The 20248-nt window shown below is 45.7% G+C and overlaps 1 protein-coding gene across 16 annotated transcripts in view; it reads right to left on the bottom strand.

The window, feature by feature from the left end:
- Nucleotides 1–2748: 2748 nt before the first annotated feature.
- The window catches only part of kif1b (kinesin family member 1B), a 327704-nt gene continuing 310204 nt past the window's right edge, over nucleotides 2749–20248 (bottom strand). For all 16 annotated transcript variants that reach the window (XM_070860541.1, XM_070860555.1, XM_070860547.1 and 13 more), the window contains 5 exons: nucleotides 17039–17163; nucleotides 14071–14220; nucleotides 13760–13952; nucleotides 10364–10482; nucleotides 2749–8575 (listed from right to left, as the gene is read on the bottom strand). In XM_070860541.1, the coding sequence (XP_070716642.1) occupies nucleotides 8533–8575; nucleotides 10364–10482; nucleotides 13760–13952; nucleotides 14071–14220; nucleotides 17039–17163 (630 nt within the window). In that variant the 3' untranslated portion in view covers nucleotides 2749–8532. The remainder of the gene's footprint in view (nucleotides 8576–10363; nucleotides 10483–13759; nucleotides 13953–14070; nucleotides 14221–17038; nucleotides 17164–20248) is intronic.

Genomic DNA, 20248 nt, shown 5'->3' with positions numbered 1-20248 from the left:
AGTAGTTGAGGCCAATTCACTAAATATATTCAAAAGGGAGTTAGATGAAGTCCTTACTACTCGGGGGATCAAGGGGTATGGCGTGAAAGCAGGAAGTGGGTACTGAAGTTTCATGTTCAGCCATGAACTCATTGAATGGCGGTGCAGGCTAGAAGGGCTGAATGGCCTGCTCCTGCACCTATTTTCTATGTTTCTATGTTTAATATAAAATGCCATTTACAAAGTGTCTCATGCTCTTTACATTCAGTTAGCTACTTTCAAGTGCACTGGATTATGTAAACAATTGTGACAGCCATTTTTCACTTAGTTAGGTTTTACAAAGCGGATTGAAATGAATGAAGAGTTAATCGGTTTGTTTTTGGTGATGTTGATTGAAGGAATGTTGGCCAGGGGCACCAGGAGGACTTTCTACTCTTCAAATAATGCCATGGGATCTTCCGTGCCTATCATAATTACCAAAATAGGTAAGGGTTATCCCAAGGGTGGCACCTCTGACCATTCTGTACTCCCTCAGTACTGCACTGAATGGCCCCCAAGATTGTGTTTTATAGTTGTAAAGTAGAGCTTAAAACCCACAATCTACTGATTTAGAGGACTCGATCAAATTGACGCAAACAGAATTAAGCTAGTTTATTAGATCATTTTGAATTCGGCAAGGATGTAGCACACTGTGGCCGAGAAATTGCCGTCCTTTGCACCGCCCATCATCGCCTCCGGGGGGCGCTCACCGGGCGGTGCGATAACATCGACTCTCGCCACATGCGGCGGGAGATTTAGGGTGATGGTACGGCGTTGCACCTCCATCTCCTTTGCCCGGAGACTGTGACATCAGCGCTCCGGACCCGAACTTGGGTTCTGCGCCCCCTCCCACCCCCGCCATCGCCGGGCGAAAACACCGGCAGGCGCAGGAGGCATGCGTCGGGATGCCGGGCACTTTGGGGGCGATGATTAAAGGAGAGGTGGCCGAGGTAAGTAAAAAAAAAAAAAACATTTTTACCTTCTCCCTGCAGGTTTTTGGCCAGTCTTTGCCTGCGATCGAGCAGCCTGGCACTCTGCATCGGGTGGGATCGCGGCTGCTGTCAGGGAGAAAGCAAGTTTTGAGCTGCAGAGCCTGTAGCGATGGGCCTTCCCTTTAAGGGAGGGAAGGTGCTGTTTAAGATTCAGCCACGTCACTCACCACCCCGCTTGCTGCCCATTGCGCTCCAGGAAGGACATGGAGCACCTGATTTAACGCCCCACTTCCTTCCTGGAGCGCTATCCCCCGAATTGTCTAGAAGTAGATGATGATTAGCGCTTGGCGCTAATTTTTTCTACTTTTCAAAGTTAGCCAAATTTCTCGCCCTGTATATCCCTATGAAAAAGCTGAATCTACAATTATTGAGAATCGTTCCGAAATAACTAATAACTAGGTCCGTGTAACACTATTAACTTTCCACGAAACATTTTATGTGCTACTAAAATGCACTTTTGAAGTAGCACTTGAGCCCATCCTCTCGGCTGACTGGTCAGTGCAGTACTGAGCGAATGCTGAATTGTCCCAAGTGCCATCTTTCGGATGAGACGTTAAATTGCAGCTCGTCTGTTTGCTCAAGTGGATATAAAAGATTCCACGGCAGATTTTCGAAGAGCAGGGAATTCTCCGAGTATCCTGGAAAAAATAGAATTCCTCAATCAAAACTAAAAAGCTGTTAATGGGCTTTTCACTTTGTTGCTGTGTGTAGGACCTTACTGTGTTACGAGCTGCTCTCCCCCCCTCCACGCCCATCACCCTACACTTCAAAACTTATTTGTTGGCTGTGAAGCATGTTGAGATGTCCCAGGGTCATTATATAAATGGAAAGGCACTATATAAATGCAAATTATTTTATCAGTGAAAATTAATATTACTTGAAATATTCATTAGACTACTGTGTTACTCTAGGCTTGTCTATTCCAACACATTCTTGGCTGGCCTCCCACGTTCTACCCTACATAAATTTGAGGTCATCCAAAACTCGGCTGCCCGTGTCCTAACTTGCACCAACTCCCGCTCATCCATCACCCCTGTGCTCGCTGACCTACATTGGCTCCCGGTTAAGCAATGCCTCGATTTCAAAATTCTCATCCTTGTTTTCAAATCCCTCCATGGTCTCGCCCCTCCCATCTCTGTAATCTCCTCCAGCCGCCTCCCCCCCCGAAGATGTCTGCGCTCCTCTAATTCTGGCCTCCACCGTCCCTGATTACAATCGCTCAACCATCGGTGGCTACACCTTCAGCTCGTCCTGGTTAACCCTTGCCACTGGACCATGGCCTAGCTCTGTCAAGCCCGTGTGGTGGCTGGTGTGCAACGGCCACCACACGTTAAAAAAAATCCACGCACAGGCATCTTCAAGATTTAGTTCGGACCTGGAATTTTAGGTCCATCATTGAAACACCGGTGAACCTTTTGACGTGGAAGCAAGTCATCCTCGATTGGAGGGACTGCCTATGATGATGATGATGATGCCTTTAGCTGCCGTGGAACTCTCCGCCTTTCTTTCCTCCTTTAAGACGCTATATAAAACCTACCTCTGACCAAGCTTTGCGGCCCCTGTCCTAATTTCTCCTTATGTGGCTCGGTGTCAAATTATGTTTTATAACGCTCCTGTGAAGCACGTTGGGATGTTTTACCACGCTTAAGGCGCTATATAAATACAAGTAGTTTTGTAATTTGTTTTACAGTGTATGTAGATGAACTATAAATAAAACAAGACACGTTTATTTTGCTTATGCTCTGGTTGTACCTTTATTGTTACCTCATTCACTAAACAGTTCAGTGGTGCAGTTTACCATACACAGAATTAGATATCTGCATTACACGTCTATGCTATACAGCGAATGGATTATAATTAGTACAAATACATGAAATATTTACATTTTTTAAGTCTTTATACCTCAAGCTTGGTTCAACATATATTTACAAAATAAAAATTATGAATGTGTCGCCACCCTGACAAAATGTAATAAATAATGTACAGTTTTGATGCATTCCTTGTTCGGGTCTGGTGTTGGTCGGAAGCACGATAAATCTATTCCAACTAAAGCTAACCTCGAGCTACAATGGATTGTGGTTAACCAGCCACAACAGACAAAAGTTAAATTAAACACACACACACCACACACACACACACACACACACACACACACATACACACATGGGTAAATTCCTGATTACCAGCACAGTCAGTAAACCGGAAACAGCAGCTATGGTCTCTTTCCCTTAATGGTGAAACCCACTAACATTTTTTTTGTCGAGGGAGACGGTACAATTCATCGATTTGCAGAGGAAGTTCATTCGGCAATCAAATCTACAAAAAAAAAATCTCTCGGCACGCCTTCCCATAATGTCGAGCGTGCTCAGAGTGGTGTTTGCAGCTGAAACATTTGCGTCGGTTTGGCCACCAGACTTTGCGGTTTCCAGATTTTTGATGCCATATGCACCAAGGCTATCCATAAAGATAATCACAACGCGTGGTACTAACTTACAGCCTTGCTAATCTGGAAATTAAAAAGCCAACTATTGGAATGCTGCGATGCTTACTTTGAACTCTTTTGTCTTCTTTATGAAGGCATACAGTCTCTCTCTCACACACACACACACACACACACACACACACAACAATAGTGGTCGTGTAATTCATACTTCAATGTGCAGTACTGGTGAAAGGATGCTTGTGCTGAGAAAATACACAATGTACCCCCAGCAATTTTCAATCCCTTCCTAAACAATTACTTCCTTAAACGCTGTGCAATTTACTGCAAACAATTCATACAAAATAAATAGTGCACTCATTGTGCACCAGCTAACAATTACACAGAAGCTAGTAATGAGAGAGGGGGGGCTTTGCTCTGAAGAATCCATGATGTACTTTTAACATGTGAACAAATTGTGGGCTCCCAGTGGAAACAATTTGAAATGAGTTGGTCAAGGGGATAGCAATGCAGGAATCTTGCAATGTAAGTGTACGTTCTTATGTCTACCAGACTTCAGATACTCAGATCAGTATTAAAGGAAAAGGATTTGCGATACACTTGGTCTGTGGGGTACACTGACGCAGGCGAACAGATATTTACTGCTACACCTGGGATTCTTGCACAATTCATCAGCACTAAAGGCCAAATTTTTTTTTGAATACGTTCTACCATATTGGTGCCCTATATTTGCCAAATCTGATTCACTGACATCTTGCGGGTTTATCTTAAATCTATCGTAGTTCATTCAAATAAGGTTTGATACAAGAAAAAAAATCTGGTTCCAAAAATCTGAGCATTATTTCTCCAAAGTGTAAAGAGATGGCCAAGTCTCAGACAGGATTAATGGGAATGTATAGTCACCAGCTTACAATCTATATTTTGACAACGCAGTTCCTCAGTTATGCCCTCACACTGAACTGTACCTGATGTCCTGAAGAGATCTGGGGTTTTGTTTTGTGGAACATTAGCTTGGTGTTAACTGGTATCTATCTTCAGTGTCGGTGCTGTTTATACTGTGAGGCAGCTAGAAACATGGTATTCTAAGTGTAAGATGTGCAAATTTCATTTGGTATCCAACGTGGAAACTAAAGACTTCAAGCTCACTGCTACAGCATCCTTAATTCATACCTGCATCTAACCATTCATTTCAGGCAAAGAACCTGTACCTATCCTGACTACCCTATATCCAACTTAAATACACTGCAATTATTTCAAATATCCAGTGATTAGTGTATAGAAATGAGCCCGTCTTATTTTTCCAGACACTGAAGCACTGACTGACGTACACTAACTTCACTAACCAAGTGTTTTTAAACTGCCTATGCTCAGGAGGTTGATTGGCCTCTGGCATGGTGCACCTTCTGACTGTGTGCTCTGCAAGTTGGCCAACTTCAGGCACACAATGTACTGGTTCTATTGGATGAGTTAACCTTACTTTGTATAACCCAACATCCATCCATGCTCACAACTAAGGACTGCATCTTCAAAATTCACTACAAGCAAGTTGCAGATAATAAATAGTGGTGCTCTTTCTGCAGCCGATTATATTTGAGCGCGCACACACTGACACATGAAAATCGACAAGCTTTGAGTTCTGCTTCAGCTTTTATACTTGAGGAATTTTAATACAAAAGTGGTCCTTTCTATTCTTCCTTCAAAGCTCGAACATCTTTTATGCAAGTCATGTGAGAATATATAGCAGAGTTGTGCTTCAGCAAAAATAGCAGAGTGAGCAGCCCATAAACAATAGAAGCCTTTTCAGAGATTAAAGGGACTAATTCAAACAGTTAAATCATCTGCTGTCACTTACAATCGATGGGCTACATTATGCAGACTATAAAGAATGTAGTCTAACATATTGGGCTGCTTACACTACAAAGCTTTACATTTTAACTGGTTTGGGGTATGTTGACCTTCAGCGTAGAGCATGATCTGTAGGTTTGCTCGGCTCAGCCAAGCCCGCCATCCTTTCACATGGCTTTCTTTGGCTGACAGTTTAAAAAAAATGCAAGGACGAATGCAACGATTTGTTCCTCTTCACTAATTACATTCTGTCTAAAGGGATCTTTGCGTTGGATAAATGTTGTTTTGCTATTTGATTTCCTAGGTTTGTAGAACGTAAGTTATGTCCAATTTTACTCACGCCATACAAGTTATAATCACAAACTAGGCGAGTCTTGTATTCACATGAATATGCATTTACCTCAAACCCTACAGTATGTTTCCATATATGGTTCATAAACACTTAGATTCTTTTTACAAATTAAACTTTAAAAAAATCTGTTGCGGGCAGAGGGAATGGAGCTTGGATTTTAGGGATGCTTACTGAGGATTGGAAACTTCAGGTTATCTGATTTTAAGTGTTCAAAGCAAAGATCAGTCCCCCCCCCGCCCCCCTCTCATTTCAAAGCACTGTTTCTTCGGCAATTAAACTAAACTGTAAACAGCACACTAATCAAATACTACCACTGAAATTCTCACTCTTGATTTACTGAGGCAGCTTTCAACCTGGTAACACCCATAGCAGACAATTCAAGCATCAATATGGATCGCTATCCCATTCGTTGATTAATGTTCCATATCTCGCCACTATTTCCACTCTACAAATCAGTGCTGAATCGCACTCAAAGCAGCTTGAAGTCTTCTGATAACTGTCCAGTGCATAAACTGCAAGAGTATCCAGTTGTTAACCCCACTAAGTTCCCTTTTGATCAAGCTCTATTTACGCATATCATGGTCATCAGTTATTGGTAAGAAAGTGCATTTCGGCTGTAAAACATAAATCCGCAGTGAGGCCAAGTTGGGTGTGCTGGTTTGCTAAATGGGGTTGAATCGCTACTGCGCTCGCGATCTGTGTGCGCCATGGAATTCCGGTCCCCGCTATCATTCAGGATTACTGGAAAAATGTTTCCACCACACAGAGCATTAATAGGCAGCGACGATGCATTAGGAGAACACGTTTCTCCTGCAGCAACCTCTGAAAGCGACTGGAGGGAAAAGCCCTACAATGAATGGAGGTCTTTGGAGATGGCCAAGGAATCCAATGTTATCCTGTTGGGCCAGACGGAATAGATCAAGAGGACGGCTACAATTATCGGAACGTTTCCTCCATGCTCCAGTTTGGCAAGATGCTACATGTTTGCCAATCAGACCCTAACTGCTTCAAATTCATTTAAAAAAAAAATAGTTTGCACATCATCACATACAATCTACACTCGAAATGCCTCCATTCATTACAGTGCAGTTAGTCAATATATCTTCAAATGATAAAAGTATTCTGAGATATCATTTGATCCAGTCGATCTGCAGCTATACACATCGGTATGAGTGATTTTGGCTATCGGGTGAGATCTTTAAGAGAGCAAACCTAAAATTACTTGAGAAATACTGACATGCAATTGCCTGTAAACAAGTTTGTGATCAGCTTGTGTTATACCTTGTTTGGTTGAAGGGGCAAGTTATTCGGCAAGGGACATTTTAGCAGACACCTTTAAGATACATCATTGACAGTCAAGAAACAAAATGGATTGGAAAAATTGAAAATAATTTTAAGATTAAAAAAAAACCTTGTGTAACTTCACGCGCAATGAAATCCTCGTCCCTTCAGCCAAATCTGTTCTCAGCTAAACTGTTGTGACTGAAGCACATTAAAGAGAATGACATGTCTGAGCCCAGGTGAGAGCACTGCGTCAGTATCTGTACTTCAACTGCTGCTGTAAGCTCACTGGTACGGTCACAGGTGTGAATACTGCTCTACATCTTCAACAGGGTTTTATTTTCCTGTGGTTGCTTTCTAAACCGCTCCCACCTTTTAGAAATAGCAACTTCAGCTGCAGGTTATGGGATGGGCAAAAGGCCAGCAAGTAAAGGGGTTAAGCACCTTAGATACAACAGATTAGAAGACAACTTTGCTTCTAATGCATCTGGTTGTGTGCAGAAGTACAGCACGGTGCGTGATTTGTGGAGCATTTTCAGTTCTCCCTCTGGCACGGCAGTGAGGTGGAATTATCTGCCCTTCAGTCAGTTCTGTTCGGACATTGCTCCTGATTGATGACGATTATGCTGCAAAGTAGTATTTATCACTGAAATAACGCAGGCATCTTGCTCGGTCACGAGAACCACGTGCATTGTTGAAGTCAAGTCTGGGAAAACAATTTGCTGAAATCTGCTATTATCTGCATTTCACCCAAAGGAACACACAGTGCAAAATTGTCCCTCTAGATAAGCATGCACACACAAAAGAAAGTAAATATACGTAGGAAAAGGTCAGCTAGCCACTGTAGCAGATGCGTACAATAGCAATGTGTTACCCCGATTGCTTTCCCCAGTAAGTTTTGCTGCCTTTCTGTTGCAGTATTTATTGGTGAATCCACCACTCAAAGTCGGTCAAGTTTTCAAGATCAAGTAGTTCTCTTGCTAACTGAATAAAAGGGACATTTCCTCGGAATGGGCTTCACCCTAACTCCACCAATCCACACTTTTAGCAATCCAGCAAAGTTCGCAGCCGCTGCGATTAACAAAAAATATCCAGACTAAAATCCTTCGGCAGCCACGACATTCCAAGATACTGGAGGTTACCATGCAAGATATTCCAGAATACACGCAACCCGTTCCCGAAGGGGCACTCTCTCCTTAAGCTACCACTCATCAGCTGAAGAGCCTGAATCTCACTTTCCTGCCTCCATCTTACAGCTGCCGGCCCCGAGGGCCAGTTAGGCTGCGGTCGCACATCGACAGGTAGCACACGACAGGGACATCCGACAGACACAAGGAAAAAATAGCGGAAATGGAAAATGTGTTGAGAATCGTGCACGCAATCGCCTATTTTACAACATGCTACTACGAGATCTGGAATGCATGTAAAGAAAAAGCAGTATTTTGGTAACTAGAAAAAAAGGTGCTTAGATAGAGAAGTTAAGCCACATGTCTACATGTACAAGAGAAACCGTCAAGAATCACAAAGGTTAAGAGCAACACTTGTATGTTCAAAAGGCAAGTCAGAATAACTACTTCATTTCTTGCTCTGTGAAAGCTTTTCCTTTACATCGTCAGTTGCCCTGAACGTCTTCTAGCGAGTTTTGACCTAAAAAAGCAAAAACAAAATTGTAACTGTAAGACAGCAATGTGTGAAGGCAACAATCTATATGACAATTATAAAAACAACTTGCATTTATATAGTGCCTTTAGCATGGTAAAACGTCCCAAGGTGTTTCACAGGAGTGTTATCAAACAAAATTTGGCACTGAACAACATAACTTTATATATTATATATTTATATATATATATATATAAAGTTTTATTTATATATATATATTAAACGTAGATGAAAAGTTAAGATGATAAGAATTAGGAGCAGGAGTAGGCCATTCGGCCCCTCGAGCCTGCTCCGCCATTCAATGAGATCATGGCTGATCTTTGACCTCAACTCCACTTTCCTGCACTGTCCCCATATCCTTCGATTCCCTTTATAAGTTTGATGTTATTTACTCATTTGGACCAAAAGCTTGATCAAAGAGGCAGATTTTAAGGAGCGTCTTAAAGGAGGAAAGAGAGATAGAGGGGCGGAGAGGTTTGGGGAGGGAGTTCCAGAGCTTGGGGCCAAGGCAGCTGAAGGCATTTAATTATAAAAAAGTTGAAGCAAAACAAGAATAAATGACATGGCTGAAGGATATCGTTGAAAAATACTAAAATGTAATTTTCAGCACACTCTGTCATTACAAAGCAGACCAACCCAAGTTTGTACTTTTGGTGACGTGTTCTGCTCCTCAGTGAACCACTTCAGTGTCGTAATCCAGGGTTCTCAGGTCACATATAGCACAGAGAGCGCAGCTCCCTCTTTGTTGTAATGCCGTGTTTAATCCCACCTTGAGCGGAGCCTCTCGGACTGCACCAATTTGCCACTGCCTGCCATCCTTTATGCCGCTCAAACGTCAGTTTGTGGCAAATTACCGAGTGGACCCACGCCCACCAGAACATAAGAAATAGGAGCAGGAGTCGGCCATTTGACCTCTCGAGCCTGCTCCACCATTCAATAAGATCATGGCTGATCTGATCTTGGCTTGAACTCCACTTCTCCGCCCGCTCCCCATAACCCTCGACTCCCTTATCCTTCAAAAATCTGTCTATCTCCCCCATAAATATATTCAATGACCCAGCCTCCACAGCTCTTTGCGGTAGAGAATTCCAAAGATTCACGACCCTCAGAGAAGAAATTATTCCTCATTTCCATTTTAAATGGGCGACCCCTTATTTGGAATCTATACTCCCTAGTTCTAGATTGCCCCACGAGGGGAAACATCCTCTCTGCATCTACCCTGTTGAGCCCCCTCATAATTTTATATGTTTCAATAAGATCGCCTCTCATTCTTCTAAACTCCAATGAGTAACAGGCCCAACCTACTCGACATTTCTTCATATGACAACCCCGTTATCTCCGGGAAGCCCGAGACTATTCCACGCATTTCAAATTAACCCTTCACAGCTCAGCAGAGATATCTTCATCATCTCAGTATGGCTGACCCAACTCCATGGGTAAAAGGACGGTGTGATGACTCACTCCATCTAGCAGGGAAGGAAATCTGTCGCTCTTACCCGGTCTGGCCTATACGTGACTCCAGACTCTCAGCAATGTGTGGTTGACTTTTAATTGCCCTCTGAAATGGCCCAGCGAGCCGCTCAGTGGTATAAAGTGGCTCATCACCACCATCTCGAGGGCAATTAATTAAATGGAAAATGTGCTCATTTGGAGTATGCTTGCAATGATGAGCTATCATCTGCAATTCCAAGGAAGAGTTCTCGGGCATTCAGGCCAGGAATAGGGATCTGCCTGGAATGGGAGAAAGTTTTACTGAAGGGTAAACAGATATTTTACCTGATTGAACCAGCCAGGAGTGGATTGAAAGCATACAGCCAATCATACATATCTTTGTCATTGCTTGCTTGCAGAAGTATCCCACGATGTTTCGTACACACTGCAAAAGTGTTCGCTGTCTGCACAGTGAAAAAATAAACAACATGGTTATTTACCGAAACTGTTCAAACCTGTTCCAATTTTCTTTGGAATTTTCACTTTTAACCATGAAATAAGAGCTTTGCAACTCTAATAGTCATGCAAAGTGGTTCTTCGCTGCCAATTTTTAAACTCTTCTCTCCAGAAGACACTGAATTTTTGCGACGATAAATGGCCTAGAAACTTGTGAGTGCCCGGTTTGGAGGCGGTAATACTCGCAAGGCACAAGACTTTGCGCGCCAGGCGCAGAAGTCTCGCCTCCCGTGATAAATTGGGGTTACCAGTCCCCCCCCCCCCCCCGAAAGGAAGTGGAGCGCTAAAGTCAAGCTTCGGGGGGGGGGGGTGCCAAACCCAATGTAGGGTCCGGGGCGCTAACGGGGCGATGACGTCACGATCTCTGGAGATCTGGGCGCGATGCAGTACCGCCGCGGCTAACCTCCCGCCGAATTTAGCGGGAGTCGTTAGCAGTGCCGCGCCCAGTCACAAAGCCGTTTGCGACCAGTTAGTGCCCCCTGGGGGTGCTAACGGGAGGTGCAAGTGACCCCAATTCCACAGGCAGTGGCTGAATTTGGCCTCCCCGGCCAGGGACCATTAAAAGAAAGTCAAACGTGCCTTCATATAGCGCCTTTCATAACACGAGAATGTCTCAAAGCGCTTTACAGCCAATGGAATACTTTTGAAATGTAGTCTTTTTTTCTCCCCTGCCCATCTCTGAAATAGTGCCATGGGATCGTTTATGCCCACCTAAGAGGGCAGATGGGGCCACGGTTTAACTTCTCATAAGAAAGATGTTGTCCTTACTGGCACCATAGCCAAGATCAGCTAACTCGGATCAAACCTGGGACCTCCTGATCTGTCCATCCCCATTACATGCTGACTTTACCAACTGAGCCATCGAAGGAGACTTCGAAAGGTTTTATTTGAAATGTTTTAGATAGCTGTACAACTTAATGCATATTTTAATTGCGCACTTCAATAGATTGTAAAGCGAGAGTCTGCAATTATAAATGGCACATGAGCAGCATCAGATCAGCAGAGTACACGTGCACCTAAAGATAGGGTGAGATGTATCACAAATCTGGTAGCCAGTATTCTCACAGAATTGGTGTTGAACACATATTCCTACGTGTAGCTGGTGAATTTTAGTGATTTGGGCCGCGTGAGAGGTGACTATATACATTGGGCTGGACTTTCGCCTCCTCTCCGCTCCGTTTCTCGCCCCGGAACGGTGGCAATGGTGGGGGTGAGGTGTCTGGGCGGGCGTTCAGCCTCCAGCGCCCCGCGGCGAAGAGCTGCGCCCGGTGTGCAACGCCCCCTGGTGGCGACACCGGCGCGAGTGTAATGTAACGCCTCTGTTTAAAAAAGGGGGCAGACAAAAGGCAGGTAACTATAGGCCGGTTAGTTTAACATCTGTAGTGGGGAAAATGCTTGAAGCTATCATTAAGGAAGAAATAGCGGGACATCTAGATAGGAATAGTGCAATCAAGCAGACGCAACATGGATTCATGAAGGGGAAATCATGTTTAACTAATTTACTGGAATTCTTTGAGGATATAACGCACATGGTGGATAGAGGTGTACCGATGGATGTGGTGTATCTGGATTTCCAAAAGGCATTCGATAAGGTGCCACACAAAAGGTTACTGCAGAAGATAAAGGTACGCGGAGTCAGAGGAAATGTATTAGCATGGATAGAGAATTGGCTGGCTAACAGAAAGCAGAGAGTCGGGATAAATGGGTCCTTTTCGGGTTGGAAATCGGTGGTTAGTGGTGTGCCACAGGGATCGGTGCTGGGACCACAACTGTTTACAATATACATAGATGACCTGGAAGAGGGGACAGAGTGTAGTGTAACAAAATTTGCAGATGACACAAAGATTAGTGGGAAAGCGGGTTGTGTAGCGGACACAGAGAGGCTGCAAAGAGATTTAGATAGGTTAAACGAATGGGCTAAGGTTTGGCAGATGGAATACAATGTCACCCCCACCTTGGGGGGGAAAAAAAAAAAAACAGTAAAAGGGAATATTATTTGAATGGGGAGAAATTACAACATGCTGCAGTGCAGAGGGACCTGGGGGTCCTTGTGTATGAAACCCAAAAAGTTAGTTTGCAGGTGCAGCAGGTAATCAGGAAGGCGAATGGAATGTTGGCCTTCATTGCGAGAGGGATGGAGTACAAAAGCAGGGAGGTCTGCTGTACAGGGTATTGGTGAGGCCGCACCTGGAGTACTGTGTGCAGTTTTGGTCACCTTACTTAAGGAAGGATATACTAGCTTTGGAGGGGGTACAGAGACGATTCACTAGACTGATTCCGGAGATGAGAGGGTTTCCTTATGATGATAGATTGAGTAGACTGGGTCTTTACTCGTTGGAGTTCAGAAGGATGAGAGGTGATCTTATAGAAACATTTAAAATAATGAAAGGGATAGACAAGATAGAGGCAGAGAGGTTGTTTCCACTGGTCGGGGAGACTAGAACTAGGGGGCACAGCCTCAAAATACGGGGGAGCCAATTTAAAACTGAGTTGAGAAGGAATTTCTTCTCCCAGAGGGTTGTGAATCTGTGGAATTCTCTGCCCAAGGAAGCGGTTGAGGCTAGCTCATTGAATGTGTTCAAGTCACAGATAGATTGATTTTTAACCAATAAGGGAATTAAGGGTTACGGGGAGCGGGTGGGTAAGTGGAGCTGAGTCCAAGGCCAGATCAGCCATGATCTTGTTGAAGGGCGGAGCAGGCTCAAGGGGCTAGATGGCCTACTCCTGTTCCTAATTCTTATGTTCTTATGTTCTGACTCCCGCCTGACCCGTACACCTCACAGCGTGCCCCGTAGCGACCGCCTGTGAAATTGGGCGTTGCAACGATACCCACAGCGGAGAGGTAGGTAATGCTGTCCTTAGGCAAGTGCGATTGTTTTTGCTTTTAATTTTTTTTGTGATTTGTGTTGTGGGCAATGTTTTGGGAATGTTTTTGTGCATCTCGCAGCACTCCCGGCCCGACTCTTTAGCTCGGGAGTTTCCCACACTAGCGCCCGAGAGAGGTGTACAACGCCTCCCTTAGCGCTGCACCCCCACGTTCAGGGCCCAGATGCCCAATTTTGCTGACCGAGGCGCAAACTATTCCTGGGCGCAAACTTTACCGCCCCGCCGCCATTACCGCCCGAAATCATCAAAGCCAAAAATCCAGCCCAAGCTGAAGTCTTAATGATTTTGTTCCTTGCTTGCAAAAATGTGCACGGATAAACAATGCACCAACTTACTGACCTTGAGCATTGCCTGCTGATCCTCACTATACTCCACCTGAGCTGTGGACAGGTTTAGAATGCCTCTTTCCACAGGGTCCTTATCACTGTTGTAGATAAACACATACGGACGTCGGATAGCAACATAATGTTTCACCCAGGAATTAGACTGTGGTTCCATGAAATGCAGATATCCTTTCTTTGACACCACTGGACTGTGACATATGAAAAAAAAAATGAACACACGTAAAAATGTCAAATATAATTGGATGTTTCAACATTTAAAAAGTGCTTGTAACTTGGAACAGATTGGAGAAAATAAATTGTTTTTACCCAGTTCTGATCTCTTCAATATCAGGAAGCAGGTTCAGGAATTCATTCTTCCCGGCTCTGGCTAGGTACGAAGTTTCCAGCCGAGAAACCACAGGGAAGCCGTCAAACTCCATGCATGGACTAGAAGATCTGGAGTTAGCCTCAGGAGTCCTGCAATGTCAACACAGTCCCACCTTACATAAGAACATAAGAAATAGGAGCAGGAGTCGGCCACTTGGCCTCTCGAGCCTGCTCCGCCATTTAATAAGATCATGGCTGATTTGATCTTTGGCCTCAACTCCACTTCCCTGTCTGCTCCCCATAACCCTTCACTCCCCTATAGTTCAAAAATCGGTCTATCTCCACCTTAAATATATTCAATGACCCAGCCTCCACAGCTCTCTGGGGAAGAGAATTCCAAAGATTCCCGACCCTCAGAGAAGAAATTCCTCCTCATCTCAGTTTTAAATGGGCAAGCCCTTATTCTGAAACTATGCCCCCTAGTTCTAGATTCCCCCACGAGGGGAAACATCCTCTCTGCAGCTACCTTGTCAAGCCCCCTCAGAATCTTGTACGTTTCAATAAGATCACCTCTCATTCTTCTAAACTCCAATGAGTATAGGCCCAACCTTTCCTCATAAGACAACCCCTTACAAAGGAGGACGGGCTGAAACATGCTGGACAAAAATGTATACAACAACAACTTGTATTTATCTAGCGCCTTGAACTTAGTGAAACGCCCCCAAGGCTCTTCACAGGAGTGTTATGAGACAAAAAAATTTGACACCGAGCCACATAAGGAGAAATTAGGGCAGGAGACCAAAAGCTTGGTCAAAGAGGTAGGTTTTAAGGAGCGTCTTGAAGGAGGAAAGAGAGGTAGGGAGGTTTAGGCAGGGAGTTCCAGAGCTTGGGGCCTAGGTATCATCATAGGTGATCCCTCGAACGAAGATGACTTGCTTCCACACCAAAAGGGCTGAGTTCACAGATGTTTCAATGAAGGACCCGATGTTCCAGTCCTGAACTCCAATTGAGGGGGTGGAAGATGCCTGTGTGTGGATTTTTTTTAACTTGTGGTGACCGTTGCACACCAGTCACCACACGGGCTTGACAGAGCTAGGTCTTGGTCTAGTGGCAAGGGTTAAACCAGGACAACTGGGGACCTGCTCTGCTGCACGGACCTAGTGCGCTCACATATGCAGTGTTGCCATTGAGCCCTCACCTCTTCTGGGCCCTGTACCCTCATTTGCCGACCAAATTTGTGTGTTTGCTGTCCTGAACTCTACCCACCCCCCCCCATTCGCAACCTTGGCATCTACTTGTGGGTGGTGCCCTATTTGGCCGAGGCAACAGAAGGCACAGCCACCGATGGTTGAGCGATTACAATCAGGGATGCTCAAGAGGGCAGAATTTGAGGACCACAGATATCTCGGGGTGGGGGGGGGGGGTTGTGGGGCTGGAGGAGATTACAGAGATAGGGAGGGGCGAGGCCATGGAGGGATTTGTAAACAAGGATGAGAATTTTGAAATCAAAGCGTTGCTTAATCGGGAGCCAGTGAACATGAGGGTGATGGGCGAGTGGGACTTGGTGCGAGTTAGGACATGGGCAGCCGAGTTTTGGATCACCTCTAGTTTACGTAGGGTAGAACATGGGGAGCCAGCCAGGTGTGCGTTGGAATAGTCAAGTCTCGAGGTAACCAAGGCATGGGATGAGGGGCTTCAGCAGCAAATGAGCTGAGGCAAGGGTGGAAACGGACAAAGTTACGGAGATGGAAATAGGCGGTTATGCTGTGGATGTGTGGTCGAAAGCTCACTTCAGGGTCAAATATGACACCAAGGTTGCAAACAGCATTGTTCAGCCTCAGACAGATGTTGGGAAGAGTATACTTGGCACCGTGGAGCGTAATTGTTACAATACTGATGTGGGCAACAAAAAGAGTTAGAAATAGCAGTGCAGAAATGAAGACATTCTTTGGGTATGTTCGTACAAGTGACGTATTAAAGCAAAAGGGGCCTCTAAGAATGACTGTCGAGATAATGGGGCTGGAAAAGGATCAGAATTTTTGGTGTTTTTTTCCACAACAGGTTTCACTATTGAAGATTTTATTATAATTAAGTAAGTTGGAATAGATTAGAGAAAATAAATTCGGGATCAAAATTATATAGAGGAGAAAAAAGATTAAATTTTTTTTTTGTCTTATTATTTGATCCTGGGATGTTGGCGACGATGGCATGGTGGTTATTGCCGATCTGTAAACTCTCAAGCAGGAATGGGATAGCTGTCACGGTTCAGCATGGGATACAGGCCAAGGCACAAAGGGGTCAAAATGACTGGAGTTGAGAAACATGGGAAGGTAGAACAGTACGTCCTGTACGTGTACCAAACAGGGTACAATGAATGGGCTGGACATTTGGGTTGCATTCTGTGGCCATGGCTTTCCGTGCTTTGTACATAGGTTCTCCAAAAACAAGAGATTGCGTTGGAGGGCGGGGGCAGCCCTTTCGCCACGAGCTGCAAGGGTTCTCTGAAATACGTTTCATTTGTCCCAACCCAGCCCTTTGTGGGTGTGGGACCACACCATACAACAGCCCCTAACGTGACACATAAGAACATATGAGCAGGAGTAGGCCATACGGCCCCTCGAGCCTGCTCCGCCATTTAATACGATGATGGCTGATCCGATCATGGACTCAGGTCCACTTCCCTGCCCGCTCCCCATAACCCCTTATAGACAGTTTCTTAACTGATCTCTGTCTTAAATTTATTCAATGACCCAGCTTCCACAGCTCTCTGAGGCAGTGAATTCCACAGATTTACAACCCTCAGAGAGAAGAAATTCCTCTCAGTTTTAAATGGGCGGCCCCTTATTCTAAGATTATGCCCTCTAGTTCGAGTCTCCCCCATCAGTGGAAACATCCTCTCTGCATCCAACTTGTCAAGCCCACATGGCACCTCTGCTCAACGGCCATAAGCATAAGCTTTTAGACTTACTTCTGATCAACTGAGTTACACCTGGAGTCAGCTAGTGACGGGCAGGTGGAAGAAGGAGTGAGCGTGGTGCTGCTGAAACTGGACACTGAAGCATCGTGACCAATTGGAGAGTTGACATCTGAAAGCTGAAACACAAAGCAATTTTTGGTCACCCATATCTTGCAGTCCGATAACATGTCTCCTGCTGTGTAAAGTACTTCTGCAAAGAACTACATGGCAGTCATTTCACCAGCCGTGAGTGATTACATTCTAACTTCAGGGACTTGAGTAATAAACATAGGTAGATAATTCATGACTGAGGTATAGAAAGAGAACAGTTTTTAAAGTCTGTTCTTCAAAGAGGTTGGGAAGAGTTACGTCAGGAAGTCGTCATCATCATCATCATCATAGGCAATACCTCAAAATTGAGGAAGACTTGCTTCCACTCACAGACTGGGCAACCCATTTTTGTTTAGCAATTAATGGTACAAGTGACAGGATCCTTGGAAATGTGGGTGTAGCATTGGATGGGCCGATAGGCGTCTTGACAGTTGTATGTAGCTTTAATATTTACACCCCTAACCTGTAATGTGCACACCTGTGAGGACGTTCATGGGTCTGTAGAGCTGTTGGCTCTGGGCCCTGATGCCGTTAGGTGCATCGAGGAGGCTCAAGCACGTGGGGAGATCCCGTCCGAACTGACCCCCCCGTCCGGACGGAATTCCTCATCGGTGCCAAACCCCGGAACCTCCCTCGGGAGCCGGCGCCTCACAACTTGAGTCGCCTCGGGGAAATCCCCTCCGTGCCTTTCAGTTCCGCGCGGAGGGGTTTCCTGTACAGGCTGCTCCTGCACACTCTCCACCTTGCCATCCTCGCCTGCCGTCTGGACACGCCATGGCGCACCATCTTGCCGTCCGGAGGAGGTGGGGGTCCCCGATGGAGTGCACTCTACGCGGGAGTCCTCCCTCTATTTATCGGGGACTTGGCCTGGAGGGTGGTGCACGGAGCAGTCCCGTGCAATAAATTTTTAAGCCGGTTCACGGACTCCCAGGCCGCTTGCAATTTCTGCGGTCTGGAAGAGTCCGTGTTCCACGTTTTTATTGAACGTACGAGGTTGCAGCCCCTGTTCCATTATTTAAAGGGGCTGCTCCTCAATTTCTGGTTTGCACTTCAGTCCCACACTCCTGATCTTTGGGCACCCTGTGCGGAGGGGAGCGGGTAGGTCCGAGGGCCTCCTCGTAGGACTGTTCCTGGGCACGGCCAAGGGTGCCATCAGCCGGTCCAGGCAGCGGGCGGTTGAGGGGGTCGTTCAGCCCGACTGCCTGCCTCTCTTCCGCACCAACATCCGGGCCAGGGTGTCCCTGGAGATGGAGCACGTGGTGTCCACCGGTACGCTCGCGGCCTTCCGCGAGAGGTGGACGCCGGAGGGACTGGAGTGCATCATTACCCCCGGCAACCAAATTTTAATTTGATTTTATATGTTTTAAAGTTTAATTTGTTTTAATTGCTGGTTTTAGTGTCCCCCTCCCCTTTTATAGGGGGCACTTGTAAAATATATGGTTTTAATGGCCCCTCCAAAAAAAACACAAAAAAAAACATTAAAAAAAAAGGGGCAGTTAAAAGTGTCTGGAGTGTCCCCCAGATCCGGGGGGGGGGGGGGGGGGGGGGCACTTGATCTAACATTTATTTTGTTCCCCCCCGCCCCCCCCAAAAGAGTTGTAGAGCTGTTGAGTTGGGAGTGGCTTAGCCAGTCACATGATGTCCACAAGACTCAATAAAACCCCAACCAGTTGGGTTCGGGGGATCCACAATGAGGCAGGTGGTTGTGAGCCTGGTGGATGAACTGGTATGTGTAGTGCGATTGTTAAACCTTTGTTAATAAACCATCATCATAGGTAGTCTCTCGAAATCGAGGAAGACTTGCTTCCACTCCAAAAGTGAGTTCTCAGGTGACTGAACAGTCCAATACGGGAATTACAGTCTCTGTCACAGGTGGGACAGACAGTGGTTGAGGGAAAGGGTGGGTGGGGAGTCTGGTTTGCCGCACGCTCCTTCCGCTGCCTGCACTTGGTTTCTGTATGCTCTCGGCGACGAGACTCGAGGTGCTCAGCGAGCTTTGGAATAAACAACCACAACTGTTTACATGAATTTATGGGGTATGGTAGCATAGTGGTTCTGTTACTGGACGGGCAAACCAGAGGCTTCAATTCAGAGACACATTCAAAACCTACCATGGCAGCTGGGGAATTTAAATTCAGTTGATTAAACAAATATGGAATAAAAAAGACCGTGTAACTACCGGACTGTTATAAAAACCCATCTGGTTCACTAATCTCCTTTTAGGGAAAGAAATCTGTCGCCCTTATCCGGTCTGGCCGATATTGACTCCAGACCCACAGCAATGTGGTTGACTCTTAACTGCCCTCTGAAATGGCCCAGCGAGACACCTATTCAAGGCGGCGGCTCACCACCACCTTCTCGAGGGCAGTTAGGGACGGGCAATAAATGCCAGCCTTGCCAGCGACGCCTATATCCCATGAATAAAAAAAGACGGTCTTCAAAGGATTTGGGAATAGATACATCACGAGGCCTTATCTGTGACACGTACCTTTGATGTCGGCCAAATATGGTGTTTAAAGGAGCAAGGTTTGACAGGTTTTCCCAGAGCTAGGAAGATACAGACACCGAAAAGCTGCTCTCTCTGACTACAGCTAGGCCGATCGCTGTGCTGTACATCAATAAAGTCTGTCCCACATACTATCTCCCAAAGCAAGCGCTCTACTCAGAACTCATACACAGCAAGTGAGCCCCAGGTGGGCAGAGGAAACGTTTCAAGGACACCCTCAAAGCCTCCCCAATAAAGTGCAACATTCCCACCGACACCTGGGAGTCCCTGGCCAAAGACCGCCCTAAGTGGAGGAAGAGCATCTGGGAGGACGCTGAGCACCTCGAGAGCATGCAGAAATCAAGCGCAGGCAGCGGAAGGAACGCACGGCAAACCAGACTCCCCACCCACCCTTTCCTCCAACCACTGTCTGTCCCACCTGTGACAGAGACTGTAATTCCCATATTGGACTGTTCAGCCACCTGAGAACTCACTTTTAGAGTGGAAGCAAGTGTTCCTCGATTCCGAGGGACTGCCTATGATGATGATGACTATCAATTGTCTCATGCGTACTCGAAACGTGTTGTTGTGAACCAGAGGAGGAAGGAGGTTGAATGCTCACAATC

The sequence above is a fragment of the Pristiophorus japonicus genome, chromosome 18 (genome assembly GCF_044704955.1).
Source record: "Pristiophorus japonicus isolate sPriJap1 chromosome 18, sPriJap1.hap1, whole genome shotgun sequence".
In the NCBI taxonomy this organism is placed as follows: domain Eukaryota; kingdom Metazoa; phylum Chordata; class Chondrichthyes; family Pristiophoridae; genus Pristiophorus; species Pristiophorus japonicus.
This window is presented reverse-complemented; position numbering and strand designations above follow the sequence as displayed.